This window comes from Lepus europaeus, chromosome 23, assembly GCF_033115175.1.
Source record: "Lepus europaeus isolate LE1 chromosome 23, mLepTim1.pri, whole genome shotgun sequence".
Classification (NCBI taxonomy): Eukaryota; Metazoa; Chordata; class Mammalia; order Lagomorpha; family Leporidae; genus Lepus; species Lepus europaeus.
The window spans coordinates 6480051-6499693 of record NC_084849.1 but is presented as its reverse complement, the minus strand read 5'-3'; the positions used below and the strand labels follow the sequence as shown (position 1 = coordinate 6499693).

Below are 19643 nucleotides of genomic sequence, written 5' to 3'. Positions count from 1 at the left end.
GCCCCTGTACCCACGAGGGAGACCCAGAGTGAGTTCTTGGCTCCTGGCTTCAGCCTGGCCCAGCCCTAGCCATTGTGGCCATCTTGTGAGTGAACCAGTGGATGATGGAAGATATCTCTCTCTCTCTCTCTGTCAGTCTTTCAAATAAATAAGTGTTTTTAAAACATCAAGCACTGAAAATCCTGAACAAGACACCCTGGTTTTTGTCCTATAGAAAGAGTCTTGAGGGAGTTAGCAAACATCTCTGAGGGTTGAGACTGGCTTCCCTGCCCACAAGTAACCTCCCGCCTGACTCTGCCTGCATCTTCATGAGCTTTACAAAGCCACCACTCATCAGCGAGCACGCAGCTCACCCTGATCTTTTCCTGTGGCTGTGGGGACAGTTCTGGGAGGCAGGAGAGTGGCAAGGACATTTTACTTTTTCTCTTTTTCATATATTAAAAAAAAAAAAAGCACTGTTTCCACTTAGGCAATTGGAAATAAGTTCTGAGTCTCAAAGGAGAAGCAACTTACATTTCTTTCCTAAATTCTTCCATTTTTTGGTTCTCTACAGTCAGAAGTTCTTTTGACTTGTTGAGCTCTTCCACATTCTTCAGGTTGTTTTCTTTAAGTGTGTCCAACTTAAACACCAAGAGAAAAAAACTTGATGAAATTATTCCGTTTCCACGTGGCATGACTGGGTCAATTATTCATGAAAATGTGTATTAGAAAAAAAGATGAATCAGTCACTTGGAGAAAAAAAACACCAAAAACAGTCACCTGGGTGAAGAGATTACAAGTGAAAGGCTATTATAAAGCTCAAACCTCGTCCTCGCAGGCATCCCACACTTCCTGTGTGTGGCCAAATGGCAAACTGAACTGCTACAGAAATCCAAACACAAGCTTCCTTTCATCTTATGCACAAGCCTCAGTATTTATCAGCGAATCTGCTAACCAAGTATGACCCATCGTCAAAAAATGAATAAATAAGAAACTAATGACATCAGTAAGAATTAATCTTCGTAACAAAACAAATCCCCTTTGCTTCCCCACAGATTAGTCATTTAGAGTATGAGATTTTTCAACATCAGTAACAATTTATATAGTCTTCAATTCAAAATCTGTTGACTTGAATCAGGATATTTGTGGACTGGGAAAAAATTGAACTTTGAAGAGCAAAAAGCCATGCAGTGAGGGAGTGCATGTTTCCCACACACAGTCCCGTGGGAGACACGGCCAGCTTAGGGCCTGGACCCTGGTGGGAAAGCCACACGACTGGGGCATGCAGGTATGTCCCGGACCACAGCCTCCAGCAGGTGCCGGACCCCAGGTGCACAGCTGCCGTCGAGGCTGGGGACTCAGACGGCTGTCGCGACTCGGGGTGTCCCAGGCCTCGTGCACTTGTCTTCTACAGCCAGAAAGGGAGCCGTGTCCTTCAGCTGTGTCGCACGCCCCCGTCCCCTGCTAGTCTGAATGCTACCACCTCCCTTCCCACGCCTCTTACATGCCAGGTTCATGTCACCACCGGCCCAGGAAACGGCTCATCCTGTCTGTGTCTGGCTTCAACAGAGACACCAGGGTTAAGTTACAGGAGGACACGACTCCGTGGCTCATTCCAAAGGTCAGCGGCTTCCCTTGAGTTTTCCGTTTACTCTCAGCGCCAACCCTGATTAGGATCTGTGATCGCTTTTTAATGCTTTCACATTTTTAGGCTTCTCTCAGGCTTGTCAGTTCCCATAAATGCACTCTTTTCTAGGCTTTACTTATTTATCCGACAATCACTTCAAAACACTCCTGTCTTTGTAGACTTTGAACTTTGACCTTCCACAACAAGGAGGCCTCATATGCAAGCTGCCATCATTTGGCGATTCCTTTCCTTGTTTTAGTTCCTTATTGTCTTCCCTGCCTATCACTTTAATGAGCATCCAGAGTCTCACAGAGCTTCTTACAGCTGTTTTGGCAAAGGTTTCCGAGGAAAGAAAGGGTTGGTGGAGTGGGCATTTGGCAGAGCAGCTAGGACGACGCTTGGGATACTCAGAGTGTCAGAGTTCAAGTCCCAGCTCCACTCCCAATAGCAGCCCCCTGCTAGTGTGCACCCCTAGGAGGCAGCAGGTGACGGATTAGGCACTTGGGTCCTTGGCACTCACATGCAAGACCCAGATTGAGTTCTGGGCTCTAGGGCTTCAGACCGACCCAGTCTCCACTGTGCCAGGCATTTGAGAGAGGAACCAGCATATGGAAAATGTCTCTCTCCCTCCCTCTCAAATAAAATTAAAGTTTAAAAATATGGTTGGTGGGACCAGCGCTGTGGCATAGCAGGTAAACGCCGCCATCTGTAGTGCTGGCAGCCTATATGGATGTTGCTTTGAGTCCCAGCTGCTCCACTTCTGATCCAGTTCTCTGCTGTGGCCTGGGGAGCAGTAGAAGATGGCCCAAGTCCTTAGGCCCCTGCACCGCATGGGAGACCCGGAAGAAGCTCCTAGCTTTGGATCAGCGCAGCTCTGGCTGCTGAGGCCAATTGGGGAGTGACCTAGTGGATGGAAGACCTCTCTCTCTACCTCTCAAATAAACAAAAGGGATCAAAGAAGGGAAAACCAAGGAGAAATCCAAGTTAGAGAGAGGCAGAGGCTGAGAGAGAGGTTCTCCATCCACTGGACTACTCCCCAACTGGCCACAATAGCCAGAGCTGCTCTGATCTGAAGCCAGCAGCCAGGAGCTTTCCCCGGGTCTCCCATGCGAGTGCAGGGACCCAAGCACTTGGTCCATCCTCTACTGCTCCCCCTTGGCCACAGCAGAGAGCTGGATTGGAAGTGGAGCAGCCAGGACTTGAACAAGTGCCCATATGGGATGCCTGTACTACAGGTGGTGGCCCTACCCGCTACGCCACAGCACCGGCCCCCAGTCCAATTATCTTGACACCACAAATCCATCCCCAGTCCAAAAAATGACACAAAAGGGAATATGGCATTGAATTAGGCCAAGAAAATGCCTACTTAGATCAAGCTCAGGGCTAGGGAACAGAACCCAGTGGCTCAAGGTAGGGAGATTTGAAGAGGGAAATGTGTATGTGCTATGAAATAAAGGATACGGGCCGGCGCCATGGCTCACTTGGTTAATCCTCTACCTGTGGCACTGGCATCTCACATGGGCGCCGGGTTCTAGTCCCGGTTGCTCCTCTTCCAGTCCAGCTCTCTGCTGTGGCCCGGAAAGGCAGTGGAGGATGGCCCAAGTGCTTGGGCCCTGCACCCACATGGGAGACCAGGAAAAGCACCTGGCTCCTGACTTTGGATCGGCGCAGTGTGTCGGCCGTAGCAGCCATTTCGGAGGTGAACCAATAGAAGGAAGACCTTTCTCTCTCTCTCTCTCACTGTCTAACTCTGCCTAATTAAAAAAAGAAAGAAAGGATACATAAACTAGACAGTGCCACAAGGACCCTCTCTCACCATTGCTGTCACTCAACAGCTACCTCAGAAAGCCACGCTGCAAGGACTTCCCTCTCAGTTTGTAAAGGTTGGTCCTAACAAATAATTGATGAAGTAATACATTTTATTTAATATTATCGCATCTCTGGTGTACATTTGACTCTACTAACATGGGTCAAACCTGCATAAGGCCACACTTAAAAAAAAATAAGCAATCCTGCGTTAGTGATCAAACATTCCTCGAAGCTGATAAGCGGTTCTTTGTACAAAAAGCCATTTAAATCTGATTACTTCATTCTGCAGTTTTGCATTTGTTTGCTTGGTGTCCTCCAGAGAGGCCAGAGTTTCCGTCTTCTCTTTGGTCATCTGTTCCATTATCTGCATGGTGTCTTCTGCTGTTTGAGTAGCCTAGACACAAGAGAACACCGTGAGACAGGAAGGCACTCCCTAGGACGCTGCCGGGTGACAGGCTGCGCTACACAGGCAGTCTGCGAGGTCTGTCTGGGTGAGGGGGGCACACAGAGAGGACAACACAGTCACGGCCCCACGGGGAAACAAACACGCCAAGACACAAGAGGTCTTCCCTCTCACGCAGAGCAAAGTTCAGACCCTTTCCTTGCTGTTTTTCCACAGTCAACTACTACGCAATTTGTCTGTTTTCCAGGGCCCTCTACACCTGCAGCCTCCAGGGAAGGCAGCGACCTGCACCGCCAAGCGCGCTCTCGTCACTCTGGCTTATGGCTGAGACCGCGAGACCACTTGGCGGGAACAGAGGAAACCCCCTCCTCCGCTGGTCTGCTCTTCGTCATATTTGCTGCGAGTTTAAGGGACTGGTCTTGCCGTTTCAAAACTGGGGCTTCTGGAATTTAGGTTGAGATTTTTTTTTACGAATAAAAATTATTTGGGCAGCGACAGCATAAGACTCAAGTGTTTAATGAGAAGTTGTGGATAATGAATGTAAACATGGCTGTGAATGAAAACAAGACATGCATATGGAGACAAGTTCTTAGGTGTTCTACACATAAATGATTTTAAAAATTCAAAGATTTTAAGATTTCATTTGGTCTCATATTTACGGGAGTTCTGAATTCTATCTTCCCTACTGTCAGTCATGGGGATGTCAGGGGACTCCTCCAATGCAGACGCACAGACACAGCTAAACAGTCAAAAGCCAAAGAGAAGACACTGTTTCAGCGTGTGCCCACTTCACTGTGGCTCTTCAAGGCTTAAGAGCCACAGTGAACTCTTTCCACAATGTTTTTCCTTAAATTAAAAGATAAATCCTTTTTATTCACAGCAGGCAATTTTTTTTTTCCCAAACGGGGAGACTCCAGCAATTAGACATTTTGCAGAGAGCTGCCCGTTCAGACTGTGGTGCACAGCAGGAGGCACACAGCCGCTGACTTAATGGGGAGGGTCTTCCTAAGCAGAATGGGGAGCCGTCACCTATGCCGCTAGGTAGTGCCCGTGTGAGTAAGGCGTCCGGCGCGCAGCAGCTGCCCCTCTCACTTTACCGTGAATGAATGAAGGGCCTCGAGCTCTCTAATCCTAAGGGTGAGCTTGCTCTTGTCTTTCCTCAAAGTGCGGTTTTCCGCCTGCGACTCGAGCAGGCTGGCCGAGATGTGGCTGTTGGTGGTGGCCAGCTGGCCGAGCTCCCGCTGCAGGACGAAGTAGCTCTCCTCCAGCTTCTCCTTCTCCTGCAGCAGCTCGTCCCGCCGCAGCGCCGTCTCCCTCTGCTCGGCCAGCAGGCTCTTGTTGTCTTGCATCACCTTGGCTCTCTCGGCCAGGGTCACCTCGTGGTTCAGCCGGAGGTCGTCCAGGATCTTGGTGAGGTAGCTGTGCAGCTCCTGGAGCTCTAACTTGGACTTGGACAAGGTGGCGAAGTCGCTCTTGAGAGTCTCTATGTTGGCGGCCAGCTGTGCCGTTTCCGCACTCAACAGCTCCTTCTCCTTGATTATCTCCACCACCCTCTGCTCGGACGTGGCCTTCTCCTGGATCAGCGCAAATTTCTCGGCCTGTAGCTCCTCGGCGCGCACTCTCAGCTCCGCCACCTCCTGCTCCAGGAGCACCAGCCGCCCGTGCAGCTTCTTGTTCTCATACAGGGATGACTCGCTTTCCTTGGCTCTGGCCTCCTTCTCCAGGGCCAGGGCCTGCTGCGCGGCGTGGATCTCCTCGCTCAGCTTCTGACACTCCTCCTGCAGGTTCAGGCCGTCTCTCAGCAGCATGTTCTTCTCGCAGCAGCAGGTCTGCAGCTCAGCGTTCAGACTCTCCCTGGCTTGCAGCATGTCCGCGCGCTCCTGTTCCAGACGCTTCCTGCTGTCCTGGGCCTCCTTCAGCATCAGAGAGAGGTCGCACTTGCTCGACGCTAGCTCCTGGTTTTCCCTTTTTGTCTCGAGAAGCTCCTTCTTGAGGGCATCAACGCTGCCCAGCAGTTTCATCTTCTCGTGCACGACGAGTCTTCTGTTGGCCGACTCCTGGTCGTACTTCCTTTTGAGGTCTCCTAGGGCTTTGATGGAGTTCTCTCTCTCTGCGAGTAGATCTGCGTTTTGCTTCTCCAATGCCGACTTGTCTTTCAAGAGACCTTCCTGCTGCCTCCTGAGCTTGGTCAGTCTCTGGCACACCATCTCCTTCTCGGAAGCCAGGCAGGCGATCTTCTCGCTCAGGCCCACCTCGGCGTGCGTGGCCTCCTCCGAGCATCTGCTGAGCTTCTCGGTGATGGCCCTGCTTTCACTCGCAAGTTCTTCTTTCTCAGCCAAGAGCCTCCGCTCGGAGGCGGCCAAGGCTTCCTTTTCATGGAGAAGCTGGATGTACTCGGAGTCTGTGATCGCCCGGCTGGTCTTGATCTCCTCCAGGAACGCCGTGAGGCTCGTGTTCGTGGCCTGAAGCTGCCGCGTCTCCAGCTCGGCCTTCCTCAGAGCTTTGCTGGCGCAGTCCAGCTGAGCCCGCAGCCCGGCGGCCTCCGAGCTGAGCAGCTCCTTGACCTGCAGGGCGGCCTCCAGGCTGGCATTCAGCTTCTCCTGGCCTTGGAGCAGCGCATCCTTCTCCAGCTGCAGGTCCCGCTTGCTCTGCAGGAGCCCGTCCCGTTCCACCTTCAAGGCTACACACGTGCTATCCAGACTCGACTGCTTCTCTAAAACCGACCTCTTCTCACTGGTGAGGTCTTCGATCTCCTGCACCAGGGCCTTCTGATCGGTGGCCAGCTCCTCATAGGAGCTCTGCAGCTTCTGAATCACGTCATCCTTGTCTTTAGCCAAGGCAAGGTTTTCGGTAAGCAGCTTCCTGATCCGGCCCTCCAGGTGGTCTTTCTCCTCCCGATGCCTCTTAGACTCGGCCACCAGAGTATCCTTGCTGACCTGGAGCTCTCGGACGAGCACCTGCAGGCTCGCCTTGGAGGCCTGCAGAGAGTCGTTTTCCACACTCATCTTCAAGACTTCTTCCTGGGCAACGTGGATCTCCTTAAGCAGTTTCTCTCTCTCCACAGCCAAAGCTTCTTTGTCGCGATACCCCTGCTGGTAAAACTGCTTCTCCTCTAAGACTTTCTCCTTTTCCGAAGCGAGGGCTTCGTTGACTGACCAGAGTTTCTGTTGGTCTTCCTGAAGCAAGGTGATTTTGGCCTCCACTTCTACAAGCTTTGATAGCAGCGCACCTTTCTCTAACTTTAAAGCATTTCCCTCCTGAGCAAGAAGCTGCTTCTCTGACTTCAGGCCCCTCAGCTCCTCTGACATTAGTTCAATTTCTTTTTTGGCTGATGTTAACAAATAGGTTAGCGACTACAGAGACAAAAGATGGAAAGAATGGAAACAAAAATGAAATCAAGCAGACAAATGCAAGCCCAGATAACTTACGGCAGCCTAAATCATCAATGGTTAGCATTCTCTATGGTAAACTTCATAGGAACTATCTGAATAACTAGGTAAACAGAGCCCATGAAGGGATGACATTAAGCAAGTTGGCTCTGCGAAGGACTCATAACTGTTGGCTGGAAACGACTTGTGAGATTACTTTCTGACAGCTACCGAAAAGATGAAAATGGTAGCTTGATCCTGATGTCAGCGCACATGACTCTCTGGCCACGTCAGTTACCCAACTATTTATTTCTTTGGTAGAAGGATTCCCAAAAGAATATTTTTTTAAATACGACTCAAAGAACTTTAAAAATTATTATACTTTAATTTTTAAAAAAGGAAGCGTAACAAGGGAAAATAAATTGATATTTATCAAACTTCAGCCCTTAACTCACTAAGGTCAGCCACTGGGATGAGAATGATTGAGTCTTAGTATCACAGAACATACTAAAAATACAGATGGGGCTGGAGCTGTGGCACAGCGGTTTAAGCCACTGCCTGCGACACCACATCCCTGAGAGCCCCAGTCTGAGTCCCTGCTGCTCCACTGCTGACCTAGCCCACTTGCAAATGGCCTGGGAAAGCAGCAAAGGAAGGCCCAGGTATTCGGGCCCCTGCCCTCCACATGGGAGACCCAAATGAGGCTGCTGGCTCCTGGCTTTGGCCTGACTCAGTGCTGCTTGTTGTGGCCATCTGGGGAGTGAACCAGAGGATGGAAGATTCTCTCTCTCTCTCTCTCTTTCTCTCTCTAACTCTCCCTCTAACTCTAACTTTTTTTAAAAAGATGCAGACCATCTTTGGGAACTGAAATGAATAGATCACTTCTGTAAACATATTAGTTTATATGAAAGTTTGACCTCGGTGTCTACACTAGTGCCATCCGTGATGTTGTGCAATGATGTGAATGTTCCTACCTAAAATGTCCCATCTAAAAGCCAAGTGACTCCTAAGCGTTTGAAAAATGATGAGTGTAACCAAGGAGCAGAATCTGTAATTTCATTCAGTATTCCAAGTTTAGCTTGAGGTGGCCTCACGTGGCTAGTGGCCGCTGAAGTGGACAGCACAGTTCTAGACCATGGGCTCCTGAAATTAGGAGTACGGGGGCTCTGAGGGTTCTGTGGGCCTCCTGAAATTGTGCATCAGACTTGTGGGTGCACATGGCAGCACTCCTGGGAAAATACCTTTGGGTCGCATCAGGCTCTCCACTAAAACCAGATATCCAAAAGGCTTTGGACACGGAGCACGCCCAGCATTTTGACCAAATGACCTTGGGACAGCAAAATGAATGGATGATCTTCCACAGACCATGGAATGCTGTAGTTAGGTCGGGCTGCAACATTTTAAGGAAATGCTACAAAACTGGAGGCTGGCCAGATAAGGGGAACCACAGAGAGAAATGACCAGAGACTTACATCCTGTGTTTCAGGGAAGAGAAGCCTGGACTGCCCGCAGGTAGCAGAGGGCACACATGGACGAGGGCACACGTGGCCTCCTACATGTTCTAAGGTCCACTTAATAACAGCGGGTTCTCTACGGGATTGGTGTCAAGTCCTCTTTTAACATTTGTTCCTACTACTACACCCCCATAGAAGCATTTCTCTTAAACATAAAGAAAAGCATTTACTTTTCCTTGATCAGTAAAAAACTAAAAAGAAGACAGACTGAACTTCATAAAGTTACTGGGGTCAAAAACTACACTGGGAAAGAACTCCCGTCCAAGACAGACCGAGGGCTGCGCCTTCTCCTGAGACGCTGGCCTGGTCTGTCCGGTGGGTTGTTTCCCCTTTACACGTCACCACCTCACCTACCACTAAAAACGAACAAAAGCTGCACTGGGCACAGGTACAGTCCCCACACCATAAAATGAACTTCAATGTATCAAGTTCTCCTGCATTTACAAGATTTCCTCACTACCAGCAGCCAGCCTCCTTGTCCACAGGCTCACAGTGCCAGGGTGTGTGTGTGTGCGCGTGTTCATGCACAACGTATGTGTGCGCTTCTATATGTGTGTAGAGCTGTGTGTGTACATGCACACACGTATGTGTGCGCTTCTATGTGTGTAGAGCTGTGTGTGTACATGCACAGACATGTGTGTGCCTGTGTGTAGACGAGCCATGTGTGTACATGCACACACGTGTGTGTGCTTCTGTATGTGTAGAGCTGTGTGTACATGCACACACGTGTGTGCGCATTTCTGTGTGTAGACAAGCCATGTGTGTACATGCACACACGTGTGCGTGCTTCTGTATGTGTAGAGCTGTGTGTACATGCACACACGTGTGTGTTCATGTGTAGACGAGCCATGTGTGTACATGCACAGACATGTGTGTGCCCGTGTGTAGACGAGCCATGTGTGTACATGCACACACGTGTGCATGCTTCTGTATGTGTAGAGCTGTGTGTACATGCACACACGTGTGTACGCATTTCTGTGTGTAGACAAGCCATGTGTGTATACATGCACAGACGTGTGTGTGCGTTTCCATGTGTGTAGAAGAGCCGTTTTTGTGTGTGTGCAGGAGCCCTCCCTGCGGTCCTCTCCTGCAGGTGGGCTCTGCCCAGTTCTCACTCTGTCTGTCTGCTCCCCTTGGCCGGAGAGGTGGGCTCTGCCCAGTTCTCATTCTGTCTGTCTGCTCCCCTTGGCCTCTGCCTCTCACTTTTCTGTCCTCACTGGAGTTCAAGGCGGCACTGGGCTCAGCACACAGGAGGAACGTGCTCTCCGACACCAGAGACCTGCAGCAAGCAGGAAGAGGAAGCGTAGGCCATACAACAAACTGACAGCAGGGAGCAAGCAGCACAGAGGGCGGTGACAGCGACATGGTCCCCCTTCTGGGGAAAGACCTGCAGCTGTCGCCACCCTGAGAAGCAGCAGCAGAGGGCAGGGAGCGCTGCAGTCCACCACCCGGAGCCGGCTGTGTGCGCTCTGACCAGCCCTGCAGCCACGGCCCGACGCACTCCCTGCAGGGACGCACTCTGGCCTTGTCGGCTTGCGCTCGCAGCTCCTCCACCTCCTGCAGCAGCTCTCTGCTCTCCGCCTGGGCAGCCCTCAGCTCCTCCTCCGTGCCCAGCAGCGTCTTCTGCAGGTTCTGCAGGGCCTCCTCGTGCTTTGCTTTCATCTCAGAACTGACTTTTTCGTACTGGGCCTTCAGGTCCTGACACTGGTTGTGGCTGGTCTCCACCTTCTTTTCCTGCAGGAGCCACGGGGAAGAGGTGAGTCACCCAGCCATATTCCGACCCCCTCATCGCCTTCCACACCAGCAAGAGGTCCCATCGATCCCCTCTTTACCAGGTCCAGCAGTTTCTCCTCCAGCTCCTTCTTTTCTTCCTCGTGTTTCACAGCTGCTTCGCGCTGGCTCTGTTCAGCTTTGAGAGCTGCTTCTCCAATGCTTTTCTGCAGGAAACTTGCATTCTCGTTAGCCTTTGTAAGCTTTAGCTGTAATTCCTCTACACATCTAGGATAAGTTTCAATACGAAGTGTCAGATTTTTCATAAAAATATATTTAAGAATTAAATTGAAAATATATTACTGATAATAATTGTATTAATGATGACTAAAATTCACAAATAACTAATAACATCCAAAATAGGCTAATTAAATGACAGGGGTGAATATTTAGCCTTGCAGTTAAGATACCTGTAAGGCCCAGTGCTGTGGCATAGCAGGTAAAGCCGCCACCTGCAGTGCTGGCATCCCATATGGACGCCAGTTCAAGTCTCAGCTGCTCCACTTCCAATCCAGCTCTCTGCTGTGGCCTGGCAAAGCAGTAGAAGATGGCCCAAGTCCTTGGGCCCCTGCACCCACATAGGAGAACCAGAAGAGGCTTCTGGCTCCTGGCTTCAGATCAGCACAGCTCCAGCTATTGCAGCCAGGAAGGAAGACCTCTCTCTCTCTCTGTTTATAACTCTGCCTCTCAAATTCTCAAATAAATACATCTTCACACAAAAAAAAGATGCCTGTAACCCACATAGGAGCACCTAGGGTTCAGGACCCAGCTCTGGCTCCTGACTCCAACCTCCTGCAAATGTAGACCCTGAGAGACAGCACTGATGGCTCAAGGAATTGGGCTCCTGCCACTCATATGGGAGATCCGGATTGAGCCCCAGCTCTAGGCTATGAACTAGCCCAGCTTTAGCCTTTGCAGCCATCTGGGGAGTGAACCAGTCAATGAGGGCTCCCTCTGTGCATCTCTCTGCCTCCCAAATAAATAACTAAAATTTAATAATAAATAAATAACATGATTTGCCTGAAGAATAAATTTTAACAACTGTGATAGATATAAATACATTAGAGTCCCAAGCACTGACTGTAAATGTTAATTATCGTATCTAAGTACATCAAGAAGGAAAAATTAGTGCAAAATAAACATATTAAAAAAAATTCGGGGGCTGGTGCCATGGCACAGTACATTAATCCTCCACCTGGTGGCACCAGCATCCCATATGGGCACCGGTTCTAGTTCTGGCCACCCCTCTTCCAATCCAGCTCTCTGCTATGGCCTGGGAAAGCAGTAGAAGATGGCCCAAGTCCTTGGGCCCCTGCACCCACATGGGAGACCAGGAAGAGGCTCATGGCTCCTGGCTTCAGATCTGCACAGCTCTGGCCACTGCAGCCACCTGGGGAGTGAATCAATGGAAGAAGACCTCTCTCGGTCTCTCTCTCTCACTCTGTATGTAACTCTACCCCTCAAATAAATAAATAAAATATTTTTTTAAAAAATAAAATTAGTCTAGAAAGTTTCAAAATTATAGCAGACCAAATTACCAAAAGCCCACCGTAGTACAAAATGGTACACAGATGACAACTTAAAGATCAGCTTGAAGAGACACAGGCAGAGATGAACAGAGATGAATAAAAACGGGCCATCAAAGGCTTCAGAGAGCACAGGAGGGAAACAGGGCAGGGGCAGTTCTGCACTGTAGCCCCAGAAAACACCTACAAAGTGCAACTCCCTGAAGGCTCTGCTCGGAACCACAGGCTCTGAGCTGCACCGGGTGAATGGAACTCTCCAAGGACCAACTCTTTAAGAAACAGAGTTCTAAGGATCCTGAGGACCTGAAGTGACACCCTGACAGGAGGGACTCCATTTTAGAGCACCTGTGACTCCATCTTGAGAAAGCACCCCTGACCGTGAGACTCTGGTCTGAAACTGACCTACAGCACTCAGACAACAGCCCTCCACTACAGCACACGTGGCAAAGCACAGAAATCTCCCAGTGTGATCGCTCAAGCTTGGAAACAGATAGGCTGCACCCGGGTTAATAAGAGTGGAATCGGCCGGCGCCGCAGCTCAATAGGCTAATACTCCACCTGCGGCGCCGGCACCCCGGGTTCTAGTCCCGGTTGGGGCGCCAGATTCTGTCCCAGTTGCCCCTCTTCCAGTCCAGCTCTCTGCTGTGGCCCGGGAGGGCAGTGGAGGATGGCCCAAGTCCTTGGGCCCTGCACCCACATGGGAGACCAGGAGAAGCACCTGGCTCCTGCCATCAGATCAGCGTGGTGCGCCAGCTGCAGTGGCCACTGCAGTGTGAACCAATGGCAAAAAAAGAAGACCTTTCTCTCTGTCTCTCCCTCTCTCTCTCACTATCCACTCTGCTTGTCAAAAAAAAAAAAAATTAATTAAAGCATTTGGTTTTTATATGAAAGCTAGTAAAAGGAAAAAAGTCAAACCAACAAGAATTTCTGAGTAAAGACAAGAAGAGATGGTAAAAGAAGCTCCAGCTCCGAGGAAGTACGAGGTAGTAAGAACAGTGAGAGCTCTGGGGCCACACTGCCACATCCGAACCCTCAGGCACCTGCTTTAACCCTGGTAAGCCTCAGTGTCTTTTTCTTTAAAGCAGGAATACTGCACTCATCTTGTAGGATTATCATGAAAATTAGAACACATACTCCATATTAAGCTGCAAAGTAAGCCCTTAATAAATGTTACTTTTCATTTCATTTAAATAAGTTCAAAATATTTTAACTGTCTATATAAAAGATATTATTGCCATTGGTAAACCACAATCTATTCTTTTTTTTCTCCAAAGAAACCTTTATTTAAGGAGTACAAATTTTATAAATGCAACTTTAGGCATATAGTGATTGTTCCCAACATAACCTCCCTCCCATCCTACCTCCTCCTCCCTCTCCCATTCCTAGTCCCATTCTCCATTAAGATTCATTTTCAAATCACTTTATACACAGAAGACCAACTTTATACTAAGATTTCAACAATTTGCACAAACACACACACACACAGTTTGAACACAAGTTTTACACTAAATTCTCACAGAACTCCTTGAGGACAGATGGCCTGCATGGGAAGTAAGTGCGCAGAGACTCCTGTTGTTAATTAACGCTCTTATGTATAACATCAGTGATCACCCGAGGCTCTTGACATAAGCTGTCACGATTATGGAAGCCTTTTGAATCCACAAACTCTGTCAGTATTTAGATAAAACCATAAGCAAAGTCAAAGTTCTCTCCTGCCTTCAGAGAAAAGTATATCCTTCTCTGATGGCCACTTCTTTCTGCCGGGTTCTCACTCACAGAGATCCTTCATGTAGGACATTTGTTTGTCACAGTTTCTTGGCTTTCCATGCCTGAAATGTTCTCATGGGCTTTTCAGCCAGACCAGAATGCCTTAAGGGCTGATTCTGAGGTCAGAGTGCTATGTAAAGTGACTGTCATTCTATGAGTCTGCTGTGTAGATTGCTTCCCATGTTGGAACACACAACCTGTTCTTAAAAAGAAAAAGGGTTTATTTATTTCAAAGACAAAGTGTCAAAGAGAGAGGGGGAGAGCTTCCATCAACTGGTTCACTCCCCAAATGGCTGCAACAGCCAGGGCTGTGCCAGGCCAGAGCCAGGAGCCAGGAACTCCACATGGGTGGCAGTGGCCCAAACACTCAGACCATCTTCCTCTGCATTACCAGGGGCATTAGCAGGGAGCCGGAGTGGAACAGAACTCAAACCAGAACTCTGATACGGGATGCCAGTGTCTCAAGCAGAGGCTTAACCCACTGTACCACAACACAGGTCACAGGCACACATTCGAACCGCCAAAGCCACAGGTACCTCTCTTTAAGTCGCAGCTCATCATTCATTCTGCTCAGCTGGGAAGAATTATCTCCTGACATCTTCATTATCTCTGCAATGTCGTTTTCCAGTTTTTCTTTTGCCTTGACCAACTGCTCCTCTCTTTCATCTCTCTCTCTAAATTTTGCCTCCATATCTGAATACAAATAGAAAAACAAATAGCACTGCTGTGTTATAATTGACAAAAGTAAACTGAATATATTCTTGCTCTGGGAACATCTGCATAAAAATCACACGCTAGCAAAGACGACGAACAATAAATGAGATTAAAAGAAGCGGTAAGATAGAGAGTGGTGAGGGCAAGCGCTGGGAGGTTAAAATCTGAGACAGTGACATGTCTGAGAAGACTGAATGGAGCAAGGACAGGGTGCAAAGGCACGGGGGCAGGAAGACGCAGATGTGTCCCAGCGTCACCATGGAGTGTGCAAGCAAGAAGGGGAGGCTGAGAGGAAACCAGGAGGCACAGGGGCCTGACCATGGCAGGAACCACGGCTCTGACCGAGGGAGGTGGGGGCCCCGGGCAAGCTGGGGCAGAGAAGAGACAAGGTCTGACTTCACTCCAGCTGCCGTGCTGAGAACAGACGGGAGCAGGACAAGGGCAGAAGCAGGGACGGCGGTGAGCTGTTATGGATGGCTGTGGCCTTGGATCAAGGACAGCAGTGGGAGTGGTGAGACTGGATGAATTCTCTTTTGGAAACAGAGTAAAGAGACCTCATGGAAGGTTACATATCTCAGGCAAGCATTTCATCACATTATACACCACGAAGAGTGAGGAGGCTATGCCTAAACAGTGGGTATGTAGTGACAGACTACAATGATCTCAAACCCTGGGAAGGCTACCATACGCTCAATGCTTAGCGCCAGCGCCACCTCCTTACCTGTTAAATTCTCTCTCAGCCTTTCCAGTTCAGACGACAGCAGGTTAAATTGTTCCTCCTTTTGGTGTAACTTATTGACAGTTTCTATTGAGGGTAAAGTTAAATGTTTAATATATTTCATGATTAATAAGCCATCTGGCCTTGGATGTCTTACAACACAACTAAATCATACGCTTGTGAGAGCTGAGAATACAGAAATACAGAAGTCCCACTGCAAACCACGCCACGCACTGTGATCCTAGGGACCCAGCATTCAGCCCCCTTGTCTCACCCCTTTGCACTCAGCTCTGTCCTCTTGTCAGTGGAAACTCAGGAAAGTTACCAATGATGAAAGTTTAAGCGGCTGCCACCGTGGAACAGTGGGCTAAGCCACTGTTGATGACACCGACCTCCCCTATCAGAGGGCGGGTTTGAGTCCCAGCTGCTCTCTCTCAAATTCAGCTCCCTGCTAACACGCCTGGGAAGGCAGCAGGTGGATGACCCAAGTGCTTGGGCTCCTGACACCCACACAGGAGACCCGGATGAAGTTCCTGGCTCCTGGCTCCAGCCTGTGTCAGATGTGGCTATGGTGGCTATTTGGGAAATGAACCAGCAGAAGGAAGATATCTCTCTGTTTCAAGGAAATAAAATAAACCTTAACATCAAAACACTTCCCCTAAGAACACTTAACATTTTAACATGGAACGAGCCTTAAGTGAAAAGAAGAAAGAATCAGCTGGGGGTCTGAGGCTTCAGGAAGCCAGTTCCTGTGCATGGAGGGGACCTGGAGGACCCTGGGATAGGACTGCAGGCAGCACCTGCTCCGTGCATTCAAGGCCAAGCCCAGCCTGAGCAGGACGCGCCCTGGCGTGACGCGCTCACGCCCGCCCCCTGCAGGACGCACCTTGCATGCTTCTCTGAACAGAGACCGCCTCTTCGGAAGCATCAGCAAACTTTTCTTCCTGAAGAGAAAGGAACGGACATTCAGAAAGACCTCAAGGGAGGGAGTGGTCAGTCACAGCCACAGTTCTGCCTACGTTCTGCTGCTGGTGTTGTCTCGCTGAAATAACAAATGTGGGGGCCGGCGCTGGGGCGGAGCAGGTAAAGCTGCCGCTCGCAGTGTCACAGTGTCAGCATCCCACATGGGCGCCACATGGGCTGCTCCGCTTCTGATGCAGCTCTCTGCTATGGCCTGGGAAAGCAGTGGAGGATGGCCCAGGTGCTTGGGCCCTTGCACCTGTGTGGGGGACCTGGAAAAAGCTCCGGGCTCCTGGCTTAGGATCAGCTCAGCTCCAGCTGTTGCAGCCATTTGGGGAGTGAACCAGCGGATGGAAGACCTCTCCCCCCTTACCCTGCCTCTGCCTCTCTGCAGCTCTGCCTTTCAAGTAAATAAATAAATCTTTAAAAAACAAACAAACAAACAAACCTGTAGGCCACAACTCTACCACATGTCTACCCTGCACCTGTGTGCACATACATGCCAGTGAGACCATCCGTGCGTGTGCATGGATGTGCACGTGTGCACGTGGTGCATATGCACACTTTGGAATGTGGCCGCTCCCAGAGAGCAAACCTTCTTTTCAGAAATCTGCCTGAAAGAGTAGAGAGCTCCAAGTGTTCATTTCTGGAGCAGACTGGGCCGGGCTCAATGCCAGCTGCTGCTTCACAGGAAGAGGTCCACTGCTCACTGCTGATCAAGGTCTTCCTTCCTAAACACGACAGCAGCAAGACAGAAACACTCTCCCGGCGTCCTGATGAGTTCAGAGCTAGCCACACCAACAGGATTTTTAACGAGTATTTCTAGGGGCTGGCACTGTGGCACAGTGGGTTAATCTGCTGCCTGTGATGCTGGCATCCCCAAAGATCACCAGTTTGAGTCCCAGCTGCTCCACTTCCAATCCTGCTCCCTGCTAATGTGCCTAGGAAAGCAGTGAGAGACCACTCACATGGGAGACCCAGATGGAGTTCCAGGTTCCTGGCTTCATGCTGGCCCAGCCCCAGATTTTGAGGCCATTTGGGGAGTAAACCAGTGAGTGGGAGATCCCTCTCTCTCTCTCTCTATCCAACTCTACCTTTCAAATAAATAAGTCTTTCAAAAAATTGAGTGTCTCTAACTTAAGGTGTTTATACAAAGACGGGCACTGGAGCCGCAAGTCCATCGGTGCACAGACTGCTCCGCTGTGCCCTTCCCACAGCTGGACGCTCGAGCTGTGTGCTCTCCGATGAGGTCAGAGAGGAGAGGACGGAAACTTTCTTTAACGAAAGGCTGGGCATCCTAGAAGGTTAGGGAGGAGGGCAGAGAAATGACACGAACCTAAAAACATTTTCTTATGGGAAATCAAATGGTGATTCCCAGGGTGCTTTCTTAAAATGTAGCTAAGATATTACACACGGGACCGTCCCATAGAACCTTCTGCACCGGTGGAAACGCCCTCCATGCACACGTGGCTACTGAGCACTTACCACGGAGCTCCCGTGATGGAGGAACTGAATTCTACACCTGACTGTAACTCATCTCAATTTACACAGCTACAGTTAGACACTCACCACAGAAAGAGGACAAGTTTGTACTGCCACAGCCAGACAACAGAGCCACACACTTCTATTCCCCGTGGCTATCAGCACACTGGTGTGAGAAACGGGCCCAGGAGGACAAGGGCCAGGAGGACGGGCCCAGGGTCTCCATAGCCCTGACTTCCCTCTGCCGGGATGCATGAGGGCCACTGCTGCTGTTCGCTAGGCTCAGCCATGATGCAAGAGGCAAGGTAGAAAAGAAGCAAACTCAGAAGAGGTAAGGAAAAAGTACGTCTAGCCTGAGAGTCAGGAAAAAAGACACACATGAAAAGAAAAGTAATTTCGTGAGATGGAATAAACTGAGTCATAGAAAGCATATTTTTTTAATTCGTTCAATTAGACAGCACCCGGCCTCGCCAGCAGAGGGCACCGATGGCCCCAGCCAATCTGGTAAAGACGGGGAAGGCCTCCCTGTTTGGTGAAAGCAAGCAGTCGGGAACATTCCAGAGTAGAGCTTGAAAAATAAACAGACAAAAAGGTAACACCTACCTTTGTGGCTAGTTTGGGCTTTGGTCGGCCTCCCCTCTAGGTCATTACTAGCCAATAACTAACAGTCAATTTAAATCAACATTGTCAAAGAGAAAGAAAATGGCTGCAGTAATGGTTTGTTTCCTCAACGGAGAGCCACTTTGCGGTACTCACCAAGACCCGCAGTTCCGTTTCCAGAGCCTCTTTCACTCGACTAACTTCACTCAAGTTTTCCTCGAGTTTAGTAAGCTTGAGCTCCTTCTCCTGGAGCTCTCTGGCAATGCCACTAGCCTAACACACAGTCACATGGCATAGGAGCAAATGAACAAAAAGGAATGAGAAAAAATAAAATGAAACAAATGTAATAAACTTAGGAGAAACAAACACAACAAAACAAAGCTGGAAGGGATAAAACGTTGGGTTTTTTAATCCAAAGAAGTCAAGGACTTTTCAGTCAGTTCTAGCTAGGATTGTCTCACGGCTGTTGTGGAGTCAGGAAGCGCACATGCGAATAAGCCCCTGCTCGGCCTCATTTTCTAGACTTTAAAAGTCTTGAACACAGGAATGGACATGTGCACTCCATTGTTTCCCTGTATTTCTGGACATGGCAATAGTCACGAGAAATTGGCTTTCGTTCAATCTCGAGGTGAGAACAGGAGCAGCGGCAGCAGCTCTGCGCTCCCTTCCAGTCGGCTTCTGTGTCCTGACTGGCCTGCTGGACCCACATGAGGAGATCTGAGGAAAACGTGCTGTGGCCAGTCTGCCACCGCCAGCCATGGCCTCCCGGCAGTCTCTGCCATCGGTCTGCCTCACTGCTCCCCGGTGAACCATCACAACCCTTCCTTCTTTGCTACGAGTGCAGCTTCTCCCGCAGAAAGTTCCAGAACACTCAGCATCAAGTCAGCACTCAGCTAGTGACAGAACCAGGGACTCCTCGGGACAACCCTTGATGATGAAGCGACAGCGGACAAGGCCGCTTGCGAGAAACGGGACTGCTGGGTGTTTCACACGGTTTCCTGTGCCTTGACCAAAAGCACACCAGTCCAGTCTTTTCTCAGAACAGCCAGACGTGGGCCGGCACAGTAGCACAGCGGGTAAAGCCACTGCCTGCCACGCCAGCACCCCATATGGGCACCGCTTCAAATCTTGGCTGCTCCACTTCCAAACCAGCCCCCTGCTAATGAGCCTGGGAGAGCAGTGTAAGATGGCCTGACTGCTTGGGTCCCTGCACCCACATGGAAGACCTAGAAGAGGCTCCTGGCTCCTGGCTTTGGGTCACCCCAGCTCTGGCCATTGCAGCCATTTGGGGAGTGAACCAGCAGATGGAAGATCTTTATCTCTCTCTAACTCTGCCTTTCAAATAAATTTTTATGGTGTCTTTTTTTAAAAGATTTATTTATTTATTTGAAAGAGTTATACAGAGA

At 49.7% G+C, this 19643-nt stretch overlaps 1 protein-coding gene across 1 annotated transcript in view; it reads right to left on the bottom strand.

The window, feature by feature from the left end:
• The window catches only part of CLIP1 (CAP-Gly domain containing linker protein 1), a 137784-nt gene that overhangs the window by 34455 nt on the left and 83686 nt on the right, over positions 1–19643 (bottom strand). Inside the window, exons 11-19 of the mRNA XM_062181922.1 lie at positions 18394–18510; positions 16082–16139; positions 15199–15282; positions 14300–14456; positions 10533–10698; positions 10219–10434; positions 4916–7171; positions 3693–3809; positions 514–620 (exon numbers count right to left, since the gene is read on the bottom strand). Coding sequence (XP_062037906.1) covers positions 514–620; positions 3693–3809; positions 4916–7171; positions 10219–10434; positions 10533–10698; positions 14300–14456; positions 15199–15282; positions 16082–16139; positions 18394–18510 — 3278 coding nt within the window. The remainder of the gene's footprint in view (positions 1–513; positions 621–3692; positions 3810–4915; positions 7172–10218; positions 10435–10532; positions 10699–14299; positions 14457–15198; positions 15283–16081; positions 16140–18393; positions 18511–19643) is intronic.